We start from the raw sequence: 26003 nt of genomic DNA on the forward strand, positions 1-26003 counted from the left end.
TCTCAAAACAGATAACCCAGACATTGTGCGATGTCTAATAGTGAACTGGAAACACCTTTAAAAACCCAGTTCTGAGGGAGTCAGGTTGGGCTCCAGCCTCTTACCACTGAGCTCACGTTTAACCCTGCTCCTTTCAACAACTTAAGCTTGCTGCTCTCAAGTTTTCTCTCTGATGGACAGTAAGCAAAACCCACAACATTAGTTCTTATGAGAAGTCAAAAAATGCCACTTTCAGGTCCAAAAACGGCTAAGACTGCACCTGACCTGCAGAGGAGGGGCGGGGGAGGGGGACATGGTTTTTACCTTCCAGGATTTGTAGTTCTGTAAAGTGTCAGACTGCAAATTTCTACTGGAGCTGCAAAAAAGGGAAAGAAAAAGAACAGCTTGCTGACTCAGCAATATAAGTCACTTTCTTCAGGGGCTGAGGACAGGAATTTGTCCATAACTTCACTGTCAGTTTCTGAAACCCTTGTTCTGCTCCTTTTAGGAGACAGCTATACCGAACTGCTGCAGTCTAATGTGATTCCCTTTGAAGGCCTCTTCCCCTTGGGAGTCCCCAAAGGAGCAAACAAAGATGAGCGTCTTGAGTGAACTGCAGAAACACAGTCCAGTGAATCTTTACATTAATGAAACAACACAAAAAACTCATGCTGTTTCCAGCATATATTTTATAGCTAGGACTTGTAGCCAGTAGCAACGGGGTAGACCGAAGTTCCAGTATTTACCAAGGAGGAGCTGGCTACAGTTTTGAAAAGCATGTGCTCCCTAGGGAGAATGTACGGGGCACTGCAACACCTCCGGGCGAACTGGGAGAGCCAGGGAATATATTTCTGACTGCGTTAGAAAGATGCCCATGCAAAGTCCATGAGTCAGAACAAACACAGCTCTGTTTCACATGATGTGGCTGGATTCTAAGGTTACATTACCGCCTTCTTGTAAATAAATTTTAAAAAAAAGGATGCTCTTTGTGACAAATTCCTTAGTATACTGCACACTGCAGCTAAATCAGAGAGGCCCCCACACAATGTCTCTGTTGTGTTACTATGGCAAATATGTGACATTGCAAGAAACAATAGCTGAATGGGACACAACTGGAACTATCTTCACTGAATAGTAAATGGGATTATCTTCCTTAGGTGTATATCTGTCCCATAACTACTGCAGTAAAACCCAACTTACTGCGCTTTGATATGTGAGTGGAATTCAAAGATCAGTTAGAGGGCTAAAGGCAGCCAGAAGAAGTTCTATTCTGTGGCCTGCAGATCTCCTCAACAGAGGGGCAGCCCAGATAGACCCAAAGATGTAAAGTTCCACTTTTATTCAAGTAGCTAGCTAAAGCATTGTTGACAGGGATCTGTCGACGGGAAGGATGATCTTGTGGTTAAGGCTAAGACTAGGACTCCTGAGATCTGGGTTCAATCCCTTGGCTTTGCTGCAGATGTCTCATGGTATCATGGGCAAGTATTTAATTGCTGTGTGTCTCAGTTCCCATTATGTAAAATAGGGACCCGCTCTCCCATCCTTTATTTGTCTAGTTTATTGAGATTATAAACGCTTTAGGGCCAGGACTTTCGTAAGTATGTATATTGACGGTGTTTAGTACAATGGGTCCTAGATCTTGGTTCAGGACTCTAAGTGCTACTGTAATACAAATAACTAATCATCGTAATAGTCTCCCCAAGGTGCACTTCCACATAACGAGGAGTTTCCCTGCAACAGGATACAAATTATGTGTGATCCTTCGTTTCCTTCAGTTTGCCAATGTGGCACCCAGTTACCTCCATGTTTTTCATTAGATCCTGCTAAAAAGCTGCAGAGTTTCTCCAAGCCAGTAACAAATAAGATTTCCCTTTGATGGATTAAACAGAACACAGTTATGTCTTTCATAATCTCTCTCCTCTCAGCTGCTATGGGACTTATTCTTGCTATCAAGCTCTGTGGCTGGATGCCACAAGTATGGGAGGGATGTACTGGTTGAGCTAGCATCGTTTGGATGGAGAGATTGTTTCAATGGGCCTGTCGCACTGTTATCTGTGAACCAAGTGGATTTCCTTTCCAGTGATAACAAACTAGATGGTCAAATATCGAACATACCCATCCTTTTGGACACCCACTGCTATCCCAAAATATCCAGTGCACTTAGGAGTCCACCTTCCTGGTAGTGCTGCTGCTATGCTCTGACCTCATGTCTAATGTACCTGAGATTTCAGATACACCTCCCAGAAAGATGTGATAGCATCAATCCTTCATCCTCCAACAATGTAACATGATACCCAGCTGTGCTGCCAATTAGAGACTGGCACGTGCAGGAATGATGTAAAGCTCTGTCTTGATCCACATAACAGGTACAGCCCAGGTTGTGGTACTGCAAACTTCCCCACACCAGCCTGTTGGCATGGCTGGACATCCCTTATAAGTGCGAGGGTCTTTGTGACCCAGTTCCATGTTTGGCTCTCTATTGAGGCTGCCAATAAGGGTATCAGTTTGTGCCAGTCATGAGAGTGGCATCTGTGATGTGGACACCTGCCCACTAGGAACTGGACTGAGACCATCATCTTATTTCCCGTGGCCACCAGAGAGCACTTTTTTTCAATATCAAACAAAAGTTTTATAGTCAAATTTCACTTCCACGAAATTTTGTGTTTTGTACAGAAGTACCTCAGGGGGAGACTGACCTGCATACAAATTTGACCTATCTCGGCTGGCGAACTAGACCAAAGGGAAGTTCTCTGACTCTTAGATCAGCAAACTGCAAGGAAGGCTACATCCCCTTTATATAAATCACCACAGCTGGCAGGAAACCCCTCTCTTACTCTTAACTTTTGATTTCCTTTTTAAGGAAGTTTAGTCAATATGCTCTCTCCCCACCCCCACCCTTGCCTTTTCCTCTCTCCCCCCCCCCCCCCTTTTCCTTGGGTGTCGTCTATTTTCTTAATTTAGATTTTAACCACTTGGGCCTGTCACTGGAAGTATAAACAGACCTGGGCTGTAAGATAGCGCAGTTGAAGTTGAAATTCTGATGTCATACGGCTATTAAAGTTTTTGTTTACTTTAACAATGACCGATCCTAATCCTAACAGTCAAAAATCATGCAAGATTTATGAAAATGTGTGCTTTTGAAACAATTATATTTTCTTAGGACACTTATTTCTTTAAAGTGGACTAAGAAGGAACTCTGCCTACTCTGTTTCTGATATTTAATATTTCAGAGAGTAACAAAATATAGAAACATGTCATTAAAGGCAGGTAATCATAATGAAATCATCTTTTTTGTTCTTGTAAGACCACATGAGTAGTTTAATCACAGGTTAATGAACCTGGTGACACAGCTTTGCCAAATCACCTGAAATACTGTGCCCACTATGTAGGGCACCAAAGACTTCAACAATTCTCTGTAGTGCAATCTTACTCTAAGACTCCTGTCTCTAGAGCTGCAGTCATCTCCCATCTTGTTTTGTTGCTGATAGAACACCTGCAAACTAAGGGGAAGAGAGGAAGACACCTAGGGTCCACTTCATTGAGAGCTGAGGACCCAGAATTATTTTAAATTCCTATTGACTCACTGATGGAATGGTCTGTGTGAGGGACAGTATATCTCCATCCGCCCAAGCTCTCTAGAAGTGCTCCGGTAGTCCGGTCCCATTAACTTCTGAGGGTGGATCATCAAAACAGGAAGTGGTGCAGATCTTAAATAGGAGATTACTTTGGAGCAGGGAGAGGGGGAGAGACAGACAGAGACTGTATTTTATAAAGATGGCTAATAAATGTATTTAGCCTACAAAACAGAAGGGCTGCTGTAGCTTTCAAAAAGTTCACCAGCAGGGGAGCCTACAGTTGCACACAAGGGTCCAGTTCCACGAGCCATTAGCAAATTGTTGAGCCACATGAGAGACAGGGTTTCAAAAGAGACTTGGAGTAGATTTCTCCAAGGAGGGTGAGTAACTTACTGGTGAATTTTGTTGCTGTTATTTTCTCCTCTTCTCCATCTTTCCTGTTACTTACAGCGTGCTGCTATGACTCCTCCTTCCAGGAAGCAAAAGACTTGTCAGTCACTCCGGTATACATTAGGTCATGCTCCACCCAATGCCCTGCAATCTGAGTTCTCCCCCAGCAGCCTCAACTCCAGAAAAGTTTCAGAGTAACAGCCGTGTTAGTCTGTATTCGCAAAAAGAAAAGGAGTACTTGTGGCATCTTAGAGACTAACCAATTTATTTGAGCATGAGCTTTCGTGAGCTACAGCTCACTTCATCGGATGCATACTGTGGAAACTCCAGAAAAGTAATACAGAAAAATACTCCCTCAGTGACACCCCACTATGAGGGAGGGACGGAAGAGACGCAGGGTGGGAAAAGCAGAAAACCACAAAAGGAAAAGGATTTACCATACCCAGCTGCTTGTACAATGCATCTGGCAAAAGCTACTGCAGCCGTGGTAGAATTCAGAAGGATCTGACTGTAAAGGAAAGATGGGAAAGAGGCCCGTCTTGTGATAGGAAACAAAGCTTTAAATAGATAAAACATGGCTGCCCTGTAGCAAATGACCTCAGTATTCAGCCTTTTTCGACAAGAAGAGATGGTCAGAGCACCCTAAAAAAAAATGAGCCTTGTCGGACAGGTATGTGGTTTGTTAAGAGCTTCCACTTCTAGGAAAACTAGTTAGCTATTAACTTGTTCCTTTCACTTTCTAGGCAGACAGAGACAGGCCACCCAGGGAAAGACAAGTGGTATACATGATGTTCCCCTACTGATGAGAACACTGAAAAAGACGGGTGAGGACAAGGTGGAGGTGATTTACAATCTCCTGTCTTACCCAATACCCCATGCTTCCAGACCACAGGATCCTTGGGAGTCTCCCTGTCTGTGTGTGTATCTCTTTTACCAGGATCTGCTCCTAATCAAGAATCTGGATGACCTGTCTCTGCCTGCCTGGAGAGTGAACAGAACAAGTGCCAGATGATGACACGTAACTGCAAATGCTTTAATCAGCCATCCCTTTGCAAACCAGTTATTGTAGGGGAAAACCAAGTGAGCGCACTCCCAGGTAAGGAAATATTGAAGGCTTCAGACTCCTTTCTCCAGGCAAGAATTTCTGAAGACCAAGCCTAGCTGCCCAAGAGTTGTCCTCTAAAGGTACATAGCTCACAGAGAGAGCCAGTGTGATTTCAAACACAAGCAGAACTGAATAGCTTTGTCAGGGGCTAGCTACTGTGGGTCGTCCCCCCTGTTTGTTGACACTTGCCTTTTTGTTGATGGGGGAGCACATTCGGCCAACCGCACAGGTTGATGGGGAGAGCACATTCTGCAACTGACCCGTGTTCCTGCAGGCAGGAATTCCCAAAACGTGCCTCCCACCCCTGAGACTGGCATAGTCAGTGACACACCATAGGGAATTGTAATCCCACACACAGTTGCTGAAGTCATGACTCCAGAGTCCATGACTATTTTGGGCACAAAGAGGCAGTCCTCCAGGAAGGGGAAACTGTGAGAGGAATCCCTGTAGAGGCTTCAGGCTTAACCACACCGAGAGAACCAGATCTATATAAGCCACAAAGAGGCTCTAAGATTGTATAACGTTCTTCAACTGGACTGGGCTAGCAACTAGAGGTTGAAGAGCTGACTTGAATGAGGGGTGAGAAAAAACTCCAGGAGTTTAAAAGGCTTTACTCTTTCTCTTGGCATTTTTCTGTATGGTAGAACAGTGTTAGTTAAAAGAGAAGTTGGGAAGTGGGAGGAGAAATGAGAAGGGAGAGAAGTCAAATAGCACTTTGTAACCAAAAGGAGGATGGAAAAGAAAAGCAACACTCAAAATACAATTACTGTAACCAGTCCCCGATGCCCACTCCTCAGAACTTTTGACTCCCTTTAAACTACCATTCATTAAGATACAAAGTTGAAAGGAATATTTTAGAGACCAGAGGCAAGTTAGAAAAATAACACCAGTGTGTGTTGACATTTAGTTCATTGAGGCTACTCATGTGTTTGAAGTTACTCAGGTGTGTAAGTGTTTGCAGGATCAGGCCCTAAGAAATCCTGGCTCCATCGAAGTTAATGGGAGCTTTGCCTTTGACTTCAGAGGGGCCAGGATTTCCCCCTAAGTCTACTCAACTTGATTGAAACTGCATTAGCAAGACAGGTGTGTGTGGGGAAGAGAGAATTCTAATTCCAGAGAAACTCAACCCACCAACACTCTTCCTTGGACTATCAAGTTACGAGCATTACATCATCATTGACAAATCCTAAAATTGCCTGTTGCAGGATTTTTTAAAGATGCAGTATCTTAAAGTTATGATGAGAAAGGTTCAAAGGTGTTCTGGCTCTTTTCAAAAGGTGTGAATGTTAAGTAGTGATTTACAATGTCTCATTCAAACTCTTTTGTGGAAAATACATTTTTTCACTGACTCTCCTGGTTAAACCTTGCGGGGGTATATTGTTACTAGCAGCTTATATAAGCCCGAGTCCTATCACCAAGGGCAGGTTATCAGCATTTTAAATAATGGAGTGCAAAGAGGTTTACTGATGTTACTGTAAATCACAACTTAACATTCATAACTTTTGAAAAGAAAAGAGCCAGAACACCTTTGAACCTTTCTCATAGTAACTTTAAGATACTGCATCTTTAAAAGATCCTGTAACAGGCAATTTTAAGTTTTGTCAATGATGATTTGTTCAGCGCCAAATATTAACCGTTCCCTGATTCATAAACAGACCAGAACTGGATGTAATGGGTGCCTTTCTTGCTCCCCAAAGAAGATTTTTGGGGGGCTAGCAAATCCTAAAGCAGAAATTTAACACGGTTCGGAACATTTTAGTAACGTTTTTTCTTTATTTCACTACTATTTGGCATATGTGCAGCATGCCTCAGGCGGCACGAGACCAGGGTTCATCACCGAATTTGGTCCGCTGGTTGGATCATTAGCTTCCTATGGAAAGATGATACTGAGCAGCAGCCACAGTAAGGCACAAACCAGTCCTGTTAGCAGACTACTGGCTAGAGAAAACACTCTTAATTAATTCACACTGAGCCTGCCACCTCCACTTAAGTAAAATATAAATCACAAATAGAATGGGTGGGGAAATGTCTGAAAAGGGATAGAGCACCAATCACTGACCCTGCTCCTGTAATGCACTCAGTATGCGGTAGACATCCTTCTCTGGGTCACATCAACAAAAAATAGGAGTCAGTTCCAGCTCTCAGGTTAGGAGTCTGGCTCTTTAGCTCAAGCTGTAGCAACTTATGCTTTTTTAGCTGTGGAGGTCCCCCTGTTTTGATCCCTGGTGTCAGCCACAACGGTGTTGCCATGGCTGTGCTTCATGTAGCAATGGGTCAGAATGCACAAGACAAAGTAAGGCTTTTTTGCCCCACCCAAAAAATAAAATAGATTTGATTTTAAGTAGCCATTTTTAACTGATATAAAATTAACATATTAGTTGCACAATTTTGTAGAAGGTTTGATTCATAGAAGTAGTATTCATACTTTACATTTATACAGCGCTTTCCACATGCAATCTCAAAGCACTTCACAAACAATATACACACAGCACCATTAGGACATAGCCCTCTTGCAGTGGTGAAGCTGGGTAACGGCTAAACCACAATAAAAAATAAAGGCAAAACATCATGCTAGCTAAGGACTCCCATTCAGTGAAGGAGTAGCCTCGAACTTTCTTTCTATTTGTAATGCAAATAGTTATTGTGGGCAAGATCCTCAGGTGGTGTAAACAGATGCACCATCATTGACTTAAATAAAACTGTCCCTATATACACTATCCCATGAAACAGCTGTGAGATCTGTCAGTCTACCACGTCAAGGCTGAACAGAGACAGCTTTGTGAAAACTCTGGCAGTGGGGAAGGTTCTGAGGTAACACCAGTAGAAGGCAGATGAAAGGGAGGAGAAGCAGGTGTGATGGAGGAGTAGACTTCAGAAATCCTAACCCTGCGATTCCATTTAAAATGAAGAACTACTCGAAAACTGGGTGCCTGCAATGTGAAAACTGCAGCATACGCACTTTTTTCTGGCAGGAGTCGAAAACACAGGAAGGCTGTTAAAATGCAAACCCCAGTGCAGCTGTTATGACTTAAAAGTTAAAACTGAGTGGTCGTGGCATTTTTTAATCCACATGGGAGACAGGGAAAGTGGAATTTGTGGTAGCCAAACTTCCCCTTGGGTAATAACTTTACCTAAGGTCAGTTGTGTATTTCCTCAGGTTATACCCAACATGTCAGGAGCATCTCCCAGAAGATCTAAGATTCACTAGATGCCTTGAGAAAAGTTCCCATATCAGCTATATAAAGAGGCTGAATTCTGCCAGCCCCTTGGCTTGACCTGGAGACTGTCTCCCCCAGGCCCTACCCTGGTCCAGGAGAAAGAGTATCCATCCATCTGGTAATGTGAGTCATGTTTTTTGCCTGCTTTGCAGTACATTTAGGGTATGTCTAAAGAGCATTTTCGAGCCCACGGGAGTGAGCTTCCCAACCCCAGTCAATGGACTTAAGCTTGTGCACTCAAACTACAGCTCTAAAAGTAGCTGTGTAGGGCAGGGGAATGAATGTTACACACAGACCTGTCTGCATCTTCTGGCTTCAGGCACACACAGAATTAACACTAGTGCTGAGCCATTGGTCAGCAGCAGCTTTCTCTCAGCATCTCTGTCTCCCCTCATTCCTCACACTTCTCTCACTCTTATCTCCACCAGCTTCTGATCTTGAACCTACACAACAACCAAACGTATACGGGGTGTACATGGGAGGAGGTTTGGGAGCAGAGGGAGAAGACACCCAAGAAGTGCTTGTGAGAGAGATACTCATGAGATACTGCTGTTCCTCCTGAGAGAGTTGGCAGTGTTCCAAGGGAATGTACTAAAATGGTCCGCGTCATACACCCAACAAGTAATGACAGGAAATCACACCTCCACCACTAGCCCCATCACTCGCAGAGTCCCTAAAGGATTTAACATTGGCATGAAACCACTAGACAGACCGGTCAGACAACATGGACCCAAGTGCCACCAATATGCAGATGAGACCCAAATCTACCTCTTCTTCACCATAAACTACCAGCTCAGATGAAGAACGGCTGATTGAAGCTAAACCCAAGCAAGTCAGAGATGATGCTGGTGGGCAGAGAAAGGCGCTTTGAAGAGACTGCAGCCCCAGTGCAGTCTCCTTTGATTGAAGGTACACCCCCCACCATTGGTCAATTCAAGTCCATAGTTTTAAAAGTGCTCCTGGATTTCTCCCCAACCCTAAGCTCTCATCTAGCAGCATTCACAAGTAACACTTTCTACCACCTCTAATGGGGTAAGATACTCTGTTCCATCCCTGCAGTCAGTGACCTGGCCTTATACACTGTTATGTTCTCTCTGAACTGCAGCAATGTAATATACTTGGGCAGGAAGCCATCAGCCCTCAGAAACTCCAGCTCCTACAGAATGCTGCAGTGCATCTCCTCAGCAACACGGTCGACCATGAACACATCAGACCTGGCCTCTGATCTTTACACTGGCTTCCCACAGTCAAGTTCAAAGTCTTGGTCCTTAGCTTCAAGGCCCTGGGCCTAACATAGCTAAAGGGGAGCGCACAGTGGTCAACAACTCTGCTCCTCAGGCACAATGGAACTTCCTACCAGCAGGGTAAAGCTCATTGGTATAGGAGACTAAGTTTAGCTGGGGGCTGGTCAAGACTGGGGAATGAACTGTGGACTATCATGAACATCAACATCTTCCACGCCATGTGCAAAGGGCATTTCTTTGACCCGCCTTTTCTCACACTAAAAAAAAAAACCCCACAAAAAAATACAGCGCTATACATACAATTCTCCTCCTGAAGCAAAGGCACCATAAGGCTGGCTTACCCAGCTTTCTGGGAAATATCCTTGTAGAGGAGGATTCTCCAGCCAGGAAAGACCTGGAATAACAACTCTGCCAACCTCTCTACCAATCTCACCCAGTAAGAGGCCATCGGGTTGGTCAGAGCTCTGCTGCACTCTGGCTATTCTCAGCTATCAGAATGGTGGCTTTCGGAAGCCAGGATGAAGTCTAAGCAGCCCTGAGACATCTTTCAATTGCATCAGGATATGAATCAGCCTCTCACTAGCTCCAGAGCACAGGGACTCTAAAGGCAGCATAAAGTGACTTTTGGCATATTTCTGCAGTGAGTAGAGCTCTACTGAAATAAAGAATCAGGCCCCATGTGCCGGAGGTATACCTATGAAGATCTGTATCTTGAAGTTCTGTTGGAGCCTGTTTGGAAACCCATCCCAAAGTCAGCACAAAGTCAAAAGCAAAGCTTTCCATTTTAATTACCCACCTACTGTCTGTGTGAAGCTGCTGCCCCTTCCTAAAAGGTGTCTTCTCCCACTTCCTTTGTGTTAAGTGGTGGCTTCACACCAAACTAAAGTAAAATGTATTTTTCTTCATTCTTCCCCTCCCTCCCCAAAATGGAAGAAAATTCCCCCATTCTTCCCCCTCACTTCATTACCAAAGTTTTGGGACAACATTTTCGGGACTTTTCTCACAGCTGTGCTTAAGATGTGACAGTTTCAAACATTCCAGGAATGAAATATAGTAGAGTATAAAGCATGTTTGTGCATCCAGGCCCACATCCAGCAAAATGAAGGAAGAAAAGAGCCATGCTGCCAGTTTTATAGTTGGACTAGTTTACTTCATGTTGCGCCTTTATTTCTGACTCAAAATTGCCATCTGTGATGCTCACTATAATTTTCCAGGACTCTGGCAACTAACACGCTACAACACTTCCAAACTTCCCTTTCCCAAGAGAAACTAAGTAACAAAAAGGAGTGGGCACTGTGTGCCTATTAGGGTTCATAACATGAACTAAGGACCATCCTCCTTCTGTTTCCTGTCCCCCTGCCTTGTGGGGAAATCTTGATTTGCTGTCAGCCTACCTCCGCCCCCTCCCCCAGCTGCTCCTTCTCCTTGAAAACTATTTGAATACTGGAATCTAAAGTTTCAGCTGTTCTAGGAATCTCTCCTGATTCTCTCCCCCCCCCCCCCCCCCGCCCCCCGCCTCAATCTCCAAGAAACCTGAGCCACCAGATGGGTGGGAGAGCTTATTGGGTTTTTTGTCTGACATCTGGATTTCATTAGCAGTCTCATGCGTGCTGAATCAGGAATGGGAGCTCAGACCAGAGCAGATGAGAATTAAGTCTTTTAGCACTGAAGAAACTGGCTTATCCCCTCCCTACCCCCACCCAGTCAGCAAACACAGCCATAAAAGTATGGGCCAAATTCAGCCCAGCCATAAAGTGATGCAGGTCCTGCTAATCGTCCTCATAGCTGCTCCCATTTATGCCCGTTTTGGATACAGTCCCCCAGATTGCTCCAAAGCAGATTACATTATTTATTTATTATCGTCACTGTTAAAAAGCCTTTGCCACAGTTTCACATTAATAGCAGCACCTTTCAAGTCTGAAGCTACAAACTCCCGTCTCCTACAGAAATGGATTCAATACAGTATGAAAGGAACTAATCCGCCAAACTAGGGCTATAGCTTGCTGCCTCGGAGTTGGATGTTAATGATACCAATGAGTATCATAAATAGGGTGGATTTGTGCAATTAAAAGTGTCATGGGCAGCAGCATGAGTGGCTGTTTTAGTCACAGTATTGCTAATCACCATAACCTTTTAGTTACTGAATAACAGAAATGTCAATATAAACAGGGGCTTTGTGTCAGGCCTATATGTGATGCTATGCAAACATTCCCTCTGTGCAATCCTTCTCGTCTTTTGTTATATCTTATCTTTTGTTAATTAGTCAACCACTTTGATGCTTGCAGATATACAACATTCATCTGTCCCTCCCCCCCAAACAAACACATCACCTTTGACTATGCCATTTATCAAGAGAGATCCATTTTCTAAAGACACGTGTCAGCCTGTGGGGGAGATTTGGGTGTGCTTCTGACTGAGCCACAAGCTGAAGCACACTGAGAAAGAGGAAAGAACAAAAACTTCACTCTAGATTTAAAAGGTGAAACAGGTCTAGAATAAGGAACCAAAACCCCAAACCAAAAAGCCCCACCGAAGAAACCAGGTCAAATGATAGATATTGGAGAAAAGCTCAGTGTGGGGTTCAGGCCTAACAACTCTTTACACTATGCATTTCAGAAGGAAGCATTTCCCAAAGATCTGCACCTCAGCATAGTGTGCATGCATCCATGGCAGTTATACCGATGGGAGCAGAGGAAACCACTACAGTCCATCGTATCAAGGCCAGGCATATCAATAATAATGCTAACAAAAAATAGACAGAACCTTTCAATCACAGATTCCAAAAAGCCAATTTTTAAAAACTCATGACATGCTATTTTACATACATGCACACAGAGAACACTTCACTCGCCACATCCATGCGACCACCTCTGGGCTGAAATGAAGCAGCTATTACACAGCAATGCTATGTAACATGTAGTAAGACAAAGTGAAAAATACCGGGCCTGATTCTCCATTGTCATGTGCCTTGTGTAGTCATTTGCAACAGTGCAAAGTGAGAATAAAATGCTACCGAATCAAAATGGTTGCATTTTTACGTCCACTTTGCATCGATGTATGTGATTACCAAGAATCAGCCTGACTGTTTCACCAATCTTCCCAACCCATGTAGTGATTGCATGGGACAGGAATATGTATATGACTTTTATATGACCATTTCAACCGTCACCTACCCATGCAAAGCAGACTGAGCAGATCACAGAATCATAGAAATGTAGGGCTGGAAAGGACCTTGAGGTTGTGTAGTCCATCTCCCTGTGCTGTGGCAGGATTAGAAACCCATGCTACAAATATTTGTGAGGGTGAAAGACTGAATTGCGGCTTGAGTTTGGGCCTCTTACTTTGCTGCCTGACATTGCACCATTTGAACTGTTGCATAAGTGGGTAGATACACATGCTAAAGTGGCAATATTGACTGGCTGGTCCATTGCTGAGTTTCATTGATTTCTTTGTAGGGACACCTGCAACATGGGTTAAAATTAACAGCTTCAAACTGATGCTTTGCATCTGAAGCCCCTGAACCTGGGGAAAATTCTGATTCTGCTCTGAACCCAGCTGAGATCCAAAAGTCCAAGTCTAGTTAAAATATGGCTATTCCTTATAACTTGTAATGTGTTTTTTAAAAAAGTCTATCGTCTACTGAATTCTGTTTAATGGAAATGAAGATCTCAGCAGAATTTTCCAAACTCTTATTCAGATTTTGCTAGTCAGAAAGTGAGTAGAAACAAAAGGTGCATAACAGTTTAATAGAAAATCAAGAACCATAGCTTAAGAATTGATTCATAAATCAAGAATGAATTACCCCCAGAATGTTCAATAATGATGGTAAAACTCCCTAACATTTTAATCAGTAGTCCATCCCAAGTTTCTGGTGTGTTAGCTATTAAACTGGCATTGATTAGTGTCTAGTATAAAATTCTTTCCCTTCTTTTCTTTAATTACCAAAAGAACACTGTAGCTTCTCTCTTCTGGAAGGGCGGGGGAGAAGTATAGAAGGAAATACTAGATCTGGGAAGAAAAGGTAGGCCCAGTTTTGGACCTATGAACCTTGGTAATAGCTTTTTAAACTACAGTATTTCATTAACAATACATCAGTTTTGATTCCAGTACCTAGTATTAAAGGCTAATGAAAAGATTATATAACTTCTCAGTATGATTATAATTTAAGCTTGATTAGTAGCTTTGCTTAGTGTATTTTTGCTACTAGGGATCCAGGAAAGGATGTTTATGAGAATATTAAGCATTGCTTTCTGGAATTTGAAGATACAGACAGACCTGTTGCCAAAGTTTCATTCACTAAATATGCAAACAGGAAACATAGTCCAGTAGTTAAAGCACAGGACTGGAATCAGTATTCTATTCCAAGCACTTTCATTTGGTGAGTAGACAAATCACTAAACTGTTCTGTGCCTCTGTTTACCTATCTGTAAAATAAGGATAACCATACATCTCTCATCCATAGGAGTGCTGTGAAGTTACATTAATTAATTAATTCTTGTGAGATCCTTGGATGGAAGACAGATCATTAATTAGCTCAAACCAATTAACAGAGTGGTCAATTTGCACAGAATTCATTCTGTACTCAAAGCGTAAGTGCTGTAAGTTTGGGGAAGATGCATTGTATTTTTCATACAAAACAAAGCGGATGAATCCCTGTGTTATGTACAAAATAGAACTCCGTCTTCTCTATGCACAATGACCCTCCATAATATAAGCAAAAATATGGCACAAGTGACTCTTTTAATACTATTAAGAGGGTGTCAAATATTTTAGAAGGAAAGATCAGAGCACTAAGAATGGCCTCTGTTGAAAATCAGTCAGAGCAAGCAAAGGAGTTGCTCTCATGAGATTATTGCCCTTGGATTTACAAGAAGATTAGCATGGCTGGGCTGACAGGTCTTCAAGGATGTATTTCAGCAAGTGTACAGAGGCACTGTCCTTTTCAAAGGTATACACTGAGTGGTGCTGCTGCACCAAGAACCTTCAATCAGTTCTTTGCTCTGGAACACTATTAATTTAAAGTTATAAAGTGTGACTTTCACAGTGCAAGAAGCAAACTGCAGCCAAATCAAACTTGTTCCAAGGACTAATGACCAGGTTTTTTTTTTTTTTGTATGTACAGTGACTTTTTAAGATGATAAACTATGAACATTAAACAAGCCCTTGAAGTGCCACAGCCAAGAGCCAACACTTTATTTTCTAATATGCACAATGATCTCTCAAACAAAAACTGTTAATCCCTGAGTCTCCCCCTGTAACTACAAGAAGGCTGACTGGCATGTGAGCAAACACGCACTGCGCTGGTAATACCTCTACTCCAGACAGCATCACCTGGAATACTTCATTGATGGCGTGTAGTACGTGATGCAGCTCGTACTTAATGTACTAGTGCTTGATGTCCATCGTTAACAGGGATTTTACAGCTACAGCTAAAGTGGTGGTTATCCAAAGATATGTGGCTCCTTTTACCTCTAATGGCATAATCCAGACGGGGTGGTGCAGCTTCAGACAAACAAGATGGGAATGATTGTGCGTGGCTCCCAATGGCACAATGCAGGTAGAGTGGCAGAACGTCAGGAGAGTGGTGGATGAGTGTCTGTCTACCTCTGATTTCAAAATCTAGTTGAATAGATTGGACATCAGGAGGGAGGTAAATGGTTGATTGAATTACCTTTAAAGTCTGAATTGCTTAGGGAGGATAGGGCAACAGGAGGGAGGGGTACGATTGACTCATTTATTTTGCTGTCTACTCCCACTGGGATGGGATGATAACTGGAAAGAGAGGAATGTTTGGGTTTTGTCTCTCTCCCCAGAATCTCCCAGACTGTCCTGGGCAAATCAGAAAGGAAGCAAAAGGTTTGAGCAATAGCTGTCAGCTCTAGCCACTAGAAGCTGCTGGTTCCACGGCTGACAAGTAGAGGGGTGTTGCCTCCTCTGCTGCTTCCTTGTTGTTCTCTCCCTACCCGTTTCCCAGCTCCCTGCTCTATGCATTAGGAGGAGGGAAGGAGAGAAGGCGCCAGTCCATTCCGCCCCCATCCCCTCAGCTTTGGCAGCAGCTCCAGCCTGCAGGGGAAGAGATAAGGAGGCACAGGGAGGTGGGGGGTTGAAATCCTGGTGATGTCACTCAATAGGGAAAGGAGGACCATGCAGATGGGAAATACTCGGGTAGAGGGAAGAAAGGGGAGAGACACTACAGCTGGTGAAGTGAGGAAACAGGGGGCACAGTACAGGGAGTGACTACGGAAGAAGAAGAGAGAAGGAAGATGCTGGGAAGGGTGGTGAGTCTGAAAAGGGGGGAGAGAACAAACCTGGCACCCCTAAAAAGGCAACCCTGCCTTTTAAACAGCCAGGCTGTAGGACACTAATCTGAACCAAGCCCAAGCCTCATTGGGGTTCTTTATTTGTGGGCAGAACTGGAATTTTCATCCAATAAGAAATGCTGAAATTAGAATCAGAAGAGTGTCAAAATACTGATAAATTTCATGGAACGAAAAATTCCAGAAAGTTTCTAATCTGAACCATCAAAACAAAAATGTTGCCATTTTCTATTGAAACAAAACAATTTGTCATGTCAAAACGATACTTTGTTTTCAAATGAAAAGTGTTATTCCTCCCCCTCCCCAAAAAACGTCAATTTAAAACAAAAACTTTTCATTTTGCTATCCCAATTGGAAAATTGAAAAATGTTGCTGAAGTCATCATTTTCCCATGGAAAATTCCTGTTGGAAAATTTCATTGACATTTAAAATGTTGATGTCAATGAAACTACATTTTCCAATGGAAAAATATTTTGTCTCAAAAATTTCAACCCACTTTTTTGCAGGTTTTACTGTATATGCATTTTTGCTATAATGCATATGGGGTTTTGCTGCTCTTTTATGTTTTTGCAATATTGCACTGTAATTAATTATTATATATAAAGGCACGGTCATGGTGTAATCCGGCTCTGGTGGCAGTTTGATCTGATAGAGGAGGAGATCTTGAAAAAGAGTCAATACAGTATCAGTATGGAGGTATGAAAATGTAGTTATTTAAATATTAAAGTAACCCAAAATACATCACACTGTCTATACAAATACATAGAAAGCCTCTGCTTATTTGGTGAAAAGCCCATGGAATTTTTTTCCTCTGGTGCTGGCAGCTAGTTGTGTTATGTTTTATCCTGCCCGTGTTGCATAGAAGGTGCTTGTTTTATGTTGCTGTGATTAATTTGAAACAGATTAGTTCATACTGATAATGAATTCAATACCCCCCAATCCTTCTCCCCATCATGAAACAACAGTCTGCTTGGAGGAGTTGCTTTTCTTTCCAGCCCCATCGCACAGGCTTTTCAGTGGGGGATCTATTCCACCTTGCTCATATTGACCTCTCTCTTATTAACATTAATAAGGAACTTATAAAAGCTATAGTTTTGCCCTAATATTCCTCCTGCTTTGTCTATAGGTCACCTTATGGGAGAGTGAGAAAACAGATACTTCTCAGTTCTACCAAATAAAACCTTGTGCCTTTCAGAGGGAATGCTTACATTTAAGTTCCCAGCTGGATATTTAATTCAGGTTTATTAAGACATTTATTGCACACTGAGCAAATATCATTTTGTTAGTAAACAGTGTTAGGAATTGCGCAATGGATATGCACCTGTGGCTTGCTCCATAGCTCACTGAGGTCAGTGGCAATCCTCCCATTGACTTCAATGGGATTTGGATCAGGCCTGTGGTATATGATTTTTTTAAATCTAATTTGGCATGTTTATAGTAACCAAGTATTTTATTAACATATGTTGACACTCTTAATCAATTGAAATATGATGCATATATTAGGGCCTATGTTTAACACTGTCCTTTTCTCTCCATCTAGGGTTACCAGAAAGCAACTGTGAAAAAACGGGACGGGGGTGGGAAGTAACAGGCGCCTATATAAGAAAAAAAACCCAAAAACGGGAGTGTCCCTTTAAAAAAGGGACGGATGGTCACCCTATCTCCATCCCACTTGATCTCAGTCAATGGGCAATAGGCTTTGAAATGAAATTGTGATTACAGAACTCACTATTCCACTGACATGAATGGGAGTTCCATGAAGGGTGATGCCACAGTACCAACCCCAAGGAAATCCTGGGGCAGTGACAATGGGCCTGTGAAGTAGCCTCTTGCTCTAATCTAGTATGGTATAATAAAAATAGACTAACATGTAAGGCTAAAGCTCCAGTCAAAAGGCACCATAACCAACAATGGAAGATCTAGAACGACCTGTCGTCGAATTCTAAAATAGAATTCTAAAATAGCGGCGTATGTTATTTTTAGACCATTTCCCTTTCTAATATCTGTTTACATTCCATTTCCCCAAACTAAGAACGTTCATAGCACTAGCAGAGCGAAAGTAAGGTGGCTGTCTGAGAGACAGCACATCAGGAAATGTTTGTTTTCGGCTGGTTTGGTGCACTTTTTGGAACCCATACGCAGAATCAAAATGTATGTTACACAGGAAAGTGGCATAATAAAAATCAAAGGGGTCGATTGGAGATTTCTTTATTTTCTCTCTCTTTGTGTAGTCACTCTCATGTGCTTGGATTAGGATCCATTATCCTTTCTCAAAACAATATCAAACTTAATCCAAATTTCAAGGACCCTGCTACAGATAGAATTTTCAAACTGGAACTCCGTGAGCTTACTATGAAAGCACAGACTGTTTGGACTAATGTGCTATCAAATGTGGCCACAATAGGCCCTTCTCTGCTTGCATACAGAAGTCTGAGTTACGTGCTGCGCTGCTAAATGATTTGAAGGCACAACACACACAGGTTATTCAGAATTTCAAAATGCAGACACCAGTGAGTGTTCTTCGATATCTCAGACCCTCAACCAGCTTAAGTTTCCAGTGTTGAAAGGGATGTTACAAAATCACAGACCACTGCACTGAGTTATTGTACACAAGACATCTGCACGTTTTCATAACAAAACTTGTAACAATCTGAAAACAGTTCTAAAACCCATAGTGCAAAGTTAAACAGCCCATGAGAAAAAACAAATCAACTAAGATTTGCTTTTTTCAAGCAGAGAATTTAAACAAATACATGTGAAAAAACCTGAACCAATTTCAAATCACATAAAACAAAAACAGTATGATTGAGATAGAAAGGGGAACAGAGTTAATATGCAATAATGAAATTTAAGGTTGAAAACTGCATATTGTTTCAGTGCATTAAAATGTGCAAACTTAGGACAGGATATTGTAAACACAGTATTTAGTTAAACATGTGCATAAGCGTTTTCAAGATCACAAACTGAGAATTAATCTCTGTTTCCAGAGATGTACGTATGTGGGAAAAAATGTCTTACGTAAATGGATGCTTAAAGTATATTTTAAAGATATAAGGCCAGATCCTCAGCGGATGTGAATTGGCTTCGTTATGTTTAACTCAGTGAAGCTACACTGATTTATACAAGCTGGGAATCTGGTCCATAACATATACAACTAAAACAAATTAATTCACTTTATTAAAAGTGTATGTTATTTTTTCTTACCATATAGGTTGTTTGCAGTGTTGTTGTAGCCATGTTGGTCCCTGGATATGAAAGGTGGGTGAGGTAATATCTTTTATTGGACCAATGGCTGTTCGTTGAAGAGACAAGCTTTTGAGCTTCACAGAGCTCTTTTTTACCTTTTCCAGATCTGAAGAAGTGCTCTGTGAAGCTCAAAAATTTGTTTCTATCACTAAATTGGTCCAATAAAATATATTACCTCATCCACCTTGCCTCTCTCAGATGTTATATGATGTAAAAGGGGGCTAATTTCTTTATGTTACAAACCAGATATTTGTTTCACATTATATACAAACACATGTATGACATTTAAATATCCCAACTTTCCATATGTAAGACTCAGAAATATAGAGGTTTGATAGCAGAGACTTGTGTGGAGGAGAGAACCAGATCTGGAGCATCCTTTTTAATTTCTGTCAGAATGCTAATATACTCCCATACAGTACAGGTGAAGAGTGCTCTCATTTCTGGATAGAGATGCACTGGATCAGAATCATCCTTGATCTTAAAGAAGTCAATGGTGTTACAGCAAGGTTGAATTTGGTCTGTTGTCTTCCTGTAGAATGTATATCACAGAATGTCCACTTACCCAGTGTAAGTAAAATACTACGTGGGCTGGTGGTTCAAATGCCATTTGTTTCTAACTAGAACTTGCATGATCCAGATCCTAAGTGATTCACAAATTCTGGGGACTGCAGCTTGTGAAATCCAGTCATATGTAACAACAGATGCCCATACGTATGGTCTCCAACCCAAGAAGATGGGGGAGTTATGCCAGCTAGCTTTGAAAGCCCTTGCTCTGCATTTGAGGGTTTGCAGAATCATGGGGATAATGTATCTGATCCCCAAATCCCCTGACTGAATAACAGTCCCAGGGCTGCAATCCCTGATTTGCCAGAAAGAATGTGTGCATTTGTTTGTAAGCCACACATATATTCACCAAGTCAAAAGGAGATCCTTCTGTGATCATCCCTAAAAACACCCCAATGCATTGTCAACATGTACTTCAGTAACTTGGCCAGAGGTTAGGGGTCTATTACTGGAGTGGGTGGGTGAGGTTCTGTGGCCTGCCATGTGCAGAAGGCCAAACTAGGTGATCATGATGGTCCCCTCTGGCCTTAAAAAATTTGCGATTCTTTGAGTCTATGTAATTGTTTAGGATTTCTTCAGGATATGTGTGGATGATTGTAGCCTTAAATTCGCTGATGTTTCCATGACCTAGAGCTGGTTTTAAGGTCTCACAGTCTCTGACTTCCTGACCTGATTCTGGGGAACCATAAAGGTAAAGGAGGATCTCATCTTTCGCTTAAAAACAAAAGTAAATTTTTCTTCTTTTTATGAAGAGCCTTGACACACACCAACCACTTGGGTTGACAGCTTGTCACTTTTTTGTAAAGATTAGATTCTTCACCATCCCTATCACAGCTACCCAGGGCTGCCCTTTGGTGTCTGTTAAAAAACAAAAGCCACACATCCTTTGAATCTTGGGCACGCGCCAGATCAGTTGACTGTTGTAGGGAGCAGTACTGCTCAGGTTACCACTTACGGTCCGAGGGTAACTACAAGCTCCCAACCAGAGGGCTGCCTCCTGACCCAACTCTGCTGCAGAGCAGCCAGCTTGATCTCTGATCACAAGGAGAGACAGCTCAATAGCATGAGGCAGCATGGTCTTGTGGACTAAGTAATGGACAGAGTGTGGGATTAAGCTCAGTTTATAACTGATGTGGTCTATATCTGGGTCAGTCCATATGGAAAAAATGTCTAAACTTGAGTGCCTGAAATTAGGCATCTCAATCCAGATATGCTGAGTGTCACTCTCCTTGACCTGAATATGTATATAGCTTTTATAGGGTCTGATTCAAAGCCCATGGAAATACTCCTCTTATTAGTTGCAATGACTTTGAATCATGCCGATATAGTGATTTTCATCCCTAGATCCCAAAATGCTTTGCAAGTGTCATTATTCACTATGCCTGTGTCTATACTGGTACATATATATTTATGTAAATATAGATATATACACCTCTGTATGTATATAGCTATCATCTACATATACGTACATATATATTCACAGAATATAAACAAGGTGGTGGAAGATATTCAAACACAAGTTTATGTACCTTTCAACTCTCCTTGGGTGGGATTAATGATTCAGTGTTTACAGTACCTGAGCGCGGAATTAAGACCACCACCTATATTTTCCAGGGCGTCTTACATACTGTCTCCATGATGAGAGTTCCTTTCCAATGTAGTGAGTTCAAATGGTTCCCTCTTTGTTGACAAGACCGTTCTAGACAGCTTGGCAACGACTAAGGGGTCAGAAGAACTCTTTGGCCAGCATTCAGAACCACATGGCTGAGGCCATAAACGTGGGATGATGTTTACCTGACAGGCCATGCATGTAGTCTTACAACAGGTCTTGCAGGCATTTGGGTAGTGATGGGACACAGAGACCGAGCAGCTGGAATCAGTGCTTGGCAGAAGCAGCAGACAGAGAAGGGGTTTGGCTGGAAGTTTTGAACACAGACCTGTTTTGCTGGAGCCCTGAGATTGAACTGTATTTCTGTTAGCTTTGTTACTGCCTTTGCTGTTAATCCACCCTTGCTCAAAGCAATAAAGGGAACTATCAAATTATAAATATAGCCTAGGAAAGACTATCCTGAATCTGCGTCCACTCATTCCTCTCCCAACAAGGAATTAAAACAGTCCAGAAGCCCAAGCATTTTGTGACTTCCCGGAAGTTGGGGGGCAGGTGGTGGGGGAGGGAAGGGCATGGAGGGATGGAGGGAGAGAGAGAGAGAGTGTGTGTTTAAAAGTACACATAAAACTAGTACAGTTAATACATGATAGTGTGATGTGGTAAAGATATTTTATTGTTTCATTGGCTTGAGTTTGGGATAGCTGTATAAGTCAAGAGTGGTGAAGCAGTGAGTGAGTTACCCGGATTATCCCAAATGGATGCCAATAAGATATTTATATCACAACGTGCCATCATGTATTGGGTATATGCCACCTATATCTCTGGGGAGGAATACCATTTTACAAATATTGTAGATTTTTCAAAAAAAATTGAGACTCCAACTATAACACCTGGGAAGCAATAAAACCTTCTAAAAATGACCTAAAATAGATTTTCTACACATCCCTATCCCCCCAGACTGATTTTCAGCTTCAATATTTCTGGATCTTTCCTGTTGGAAAGTGAGTATTGTCTCCAACTTCTAGCCTTGCAGGGCTGAGAGATATCTGACTAGAAAATCATGACATTTTATCTATATGATAGCTGTTACTGGCCCAAGACTGAATATTACCTGTCTTGGGGAAGATGTAGAGGGTGAGGTCAGAGGCAAGATCTGAGATTTAGGTTAGGGTGGAATTGTGTAGGACCTTGATAACAAGGACAAGAAGCTTCTACACAAATTAATGTGTGTGCGCATATGCCCATCTGTGAACAAACAAAAAAGTTCTCACATTACCTATCATTTTAAATTAATTATGTTGAATATTTGCCATTGTTAGATATAATTACAGAGATCCAAATTAAATTGAGGTGTGATGATTTTGGCCTCAATCCTGTAGTCATTCTATGATTGAAAGTCCTGTTGAAATCAGTGAGAATTTTGCATTTGAAAGAATAGTAGATGCCTGACTGGAGTGGAAGTTTAGCTGTTTTGGCTACTTGGATTCAAAAAATTAGTTCAGAGCAAGTCTAGGAACAGATGGAAAACAGTGATTAGTTGAAAGTGTTGTCCTCTTGGCACAATGACAATGTGACGAAACCACACGGAAACAGCTGGGTCCCAAATAATTTGGTTTACTAAATATACACAAACCTACAGTGTCTAGATGCATACATACTACTGCTCTTACTGGTTTCAGGGAGCTTCTTAAAATATAGAATACATTGAGCGCCACTAGATGGCTCACAAACTATTTAAAGGTATATTACCCTATTTCTACATGCTCCAAAAAAGTGACAGTAACCATGATCTTACAACAGTCTTTAGGGATCCCAAAAACCTTTGTAAAATCAGAGCTTTATAAAATCATATTTCAGGTTTGATACAAATGCATTGAGATGGAATTTCAAATGAAAAGAAGCTTTGGATATCTGAGGTGCTAGAAAATCAGATTCTACCTGTTGTGATTTATGCTTCTGGACTGGGTCATCTCTCAAGGTGTAATCTGAAATAAGTGCTTATATTTCTGTCAGAATGGTATAACGTCAACTCATATGGCAGTAGGAAAAGCAAGCAGTGTGTTGTTATGTTTGCAACAAGGAGAATAAGGGAGGATTAAAAAGTCCTGAAGTTAGGTAATTTTTTTATTATGTAGAAGAAACTCCATAACAAAATCTGTTTCTTATTAGGCAATTATATAAAAAAGAAAGAACAAGAATATAAATACCATGTGATTTACTGGTTTGCATATTGTCCAAGTCTGATTATTTTATCTTTCCCCCTGTCCGAATTAAAACATATTTTAAAATATGGAGTAATATTTTTAACCATTGTACCATATTCAAAATAGCTTTTGTTTTCGCTGACACTGGGAGGAATTAACCACCAAACCCTACAGCTATTACACAGTATATTAATCATTTTAAAAACCAAAATCAATTGCAGTTAGAGGGATTGGTAAAATGAAGGGGTTTTATAACATGTACCCCAATCCTGCAACTGGATCCATGCTGTTGGACCCGTAAGTTTGCACTGAGTTCCCACTGAAGTCAGTGGGGTGCCATATGTGGATCTGATTCCAGATTCAAGGCATTTGAAAATAAGACCCTGATTCTACAAAGCACTTAAGTACATGCTTAACTTTAAGCACAGGTTTAAGTACATCACTATTCAACAAAGCACGCAACTGCAGGCTTGAGTCCCAGTAAAGTGCTTGTGTTTAAGTGCTTTCCTGAATCAGGGTTTATTTTTGATATTACACACAATACTGACCTAATTTCATACCACCTCCCTTAAATATGGTCTGAAAGTATACACTGATATACAAACACACAGGCACATAGATATATTTGTTTATATAATATTACAACTCAGCCACAGAGCACATACTGTAGGTAGTATTCTCCATTCCTGTTTTGGTTCAACGGATAGCTTAATATATTATTGCTTAAATCATAATAACTCAGATCCTCAATAGCATTTCAATGGGAGTTAGATGCCTAAATACCTTTGAGGATCTGGGCCAACATGCATACAAAAATTGGATAGAGTGTACCACACAGTCAAGTTAACCTTGCTGTAGGAACCTTAACTTTTGCATGTGCTGTGCTTTAATTGGCATTAACCGATTTTCTTTTTTTTTTAAGTTATTTTCCTTAACTAACCCTGAATCTCCATTCAAGATATTGCTGATCATTCTGCCCGAAATGTACTGATTGTTAGGGAACCTGTTGCATTTCTCTCATACATACACAGAACTGCACTGTTATCTCACACAATATTGCATTGGAGTCCACTGCTGGGTATATTCAGTACAGTTACAGTTAGTATATTTCTATCCTAGTATTGAACAATGTATGTTATCACACGATCATTTCTGTGTATTTTGCAAGTACATGCTAAACTGAGTCAATTAAAAATTAAAACACATTTCTAAATAATTTTTGTCTCATTCCTGAACAAAACGCTCCATTCAGTGTATTCTGAAACAATACAATGTACAATATTTTGAAGTGCGTTTGCCAAGCTGCATGGGGCATTTTTGTCCCACAACTTCCCTTAAAATCAGAAGGAGATATGCAGCTAAAACTTCATGGAGATAACCCCCTCTTTGGTTCACACCTCTGTGACCAACTGCAACAGGAACACACTCAGTTAAAGCTCATCTGACTTTAGACTCAATTTCATGCAGACCTTGCTTAGCAGGCAAACATTCCTTCTGCCTGCAATTCTGGCTTTTATATGTCTGACACCCCTAGCTGCCATGGACTGTAGTCAATTTTACTGAGAGAACAAAGGTTACATGTTAAGAAGCGGAGTTGAAAACTGATCTAGAGGATGCCACTAAACGTGCACTTCTGTATTTTTGGAACGCCATCAGCATTTTTTTTGCCTCCGGACTCTAAGTACATTGCTTGTTGGAGCTGTGAAAGTTTGAACCGTCTCTACTTCTGTGGGAACCAGAGCACCTTAGCAATGCCACGCTGAAACCTGAGAAGATGGGAAAACCTGGCACGCTGGGTTTTGGCTCTTCAGAGAAGAAATGCAAATTAGTATATGGCTTTAGTGCACATTACGGTACCCCACATCTTTAAGGAAATAATAATGTTACCAGTTTTGCTATTGCAAAGGCAATCTACTAAGCCAAGAACGATCAAGAACTCTAGTCAAGTAGCATAAACCTCTTATATATCAGGCAAGGAACATTTTGCACTAGCTATACCTGGAGCTTGGGTTCCTGCAACAGTGTCTTAAGTTTTTCATCTGATATAGCATTTTCTCTTTCCTTACAGTGTTTAGTGCTGGGTACTTCCATTACTTGCTATATTTTTTATTAAATGTTATATCCAAAATAACTAAGAAACGTGCAGCTTTAAAATGAATTTAGCATAATCTTCAAAATGGAAAACTACACAGTAACAACCTTTACCATTGCCAAAATCTACCCACTCACTTGCCTAGAGTGAGGTGTTTTTTTGGGGAGGGAGGCGCATTTGTGTAGGTGCAGGGGTGCTGAAAGTCATTGAATCAAACTGCAAACCCAGTATATGATGGAAACCACTTTGCGCCAGGGGGTGAGACGACATCCCCCACACCCCTAGTTCCAGCACCTATGGGTAGGTGGGGCCGACACACAAGTAAAATGTCACGGTAACAGGCCCCATGATAACAGGTGGATGAAAAGAACCTTGGTCTGGCCTGGTAAAACTGTCAAGACATTTCTGCAAAGCTGCTCTGAAAAAAAAAAAGTGAGTCAAGTTCAGGAAATTGTCT

At 41.6% G+C, this 26003-nt stretch overlaps 1 protein-coding gene across 4 annotated transcripts in view; it reads right to left on the reverse strand.

The window, feature by feature from the left end:
- ZCCHC24 (zinc finger CCHC-type containing 24) overlaps positions 1–26003 on the reverse strand; it is a 160249-nt gene that overhangs the window by 105380 nt on the left and 28866 nt on the right. The window contains exon 4 of one of the 4 annotated variants that reach the window (XM_075130791.1): positions 23354–25959. The exons of the other annotated variants lie outside the window; for them this stretch is intronic. Within the exon in view, the coding sequence (XP_074986892.1) occupies positions 25876–25959 (84 nt within the window). The 3' untranslated portion in view covers positions 23354–25875. Of the gene's footprint in view, positions 1–23353; positions 25960–26003 lie in introns of those variants that run through there. 4 annotated transcript variants of the gene reach the window in all.

The sequence above is a fragment of the Caretta caretta genome, chromosome 7 (genome assembly GCF_965140235.1).
Source record: "Caretta caretta isolate rCarCar2 chromosome 7, rCarCar1.hap1, whole genome shotgun sequence".
NCBI lineage: Eukaryota > Metazoa > Chordata > Testudines > Cheloniidae > Caretta > Caretta caretta.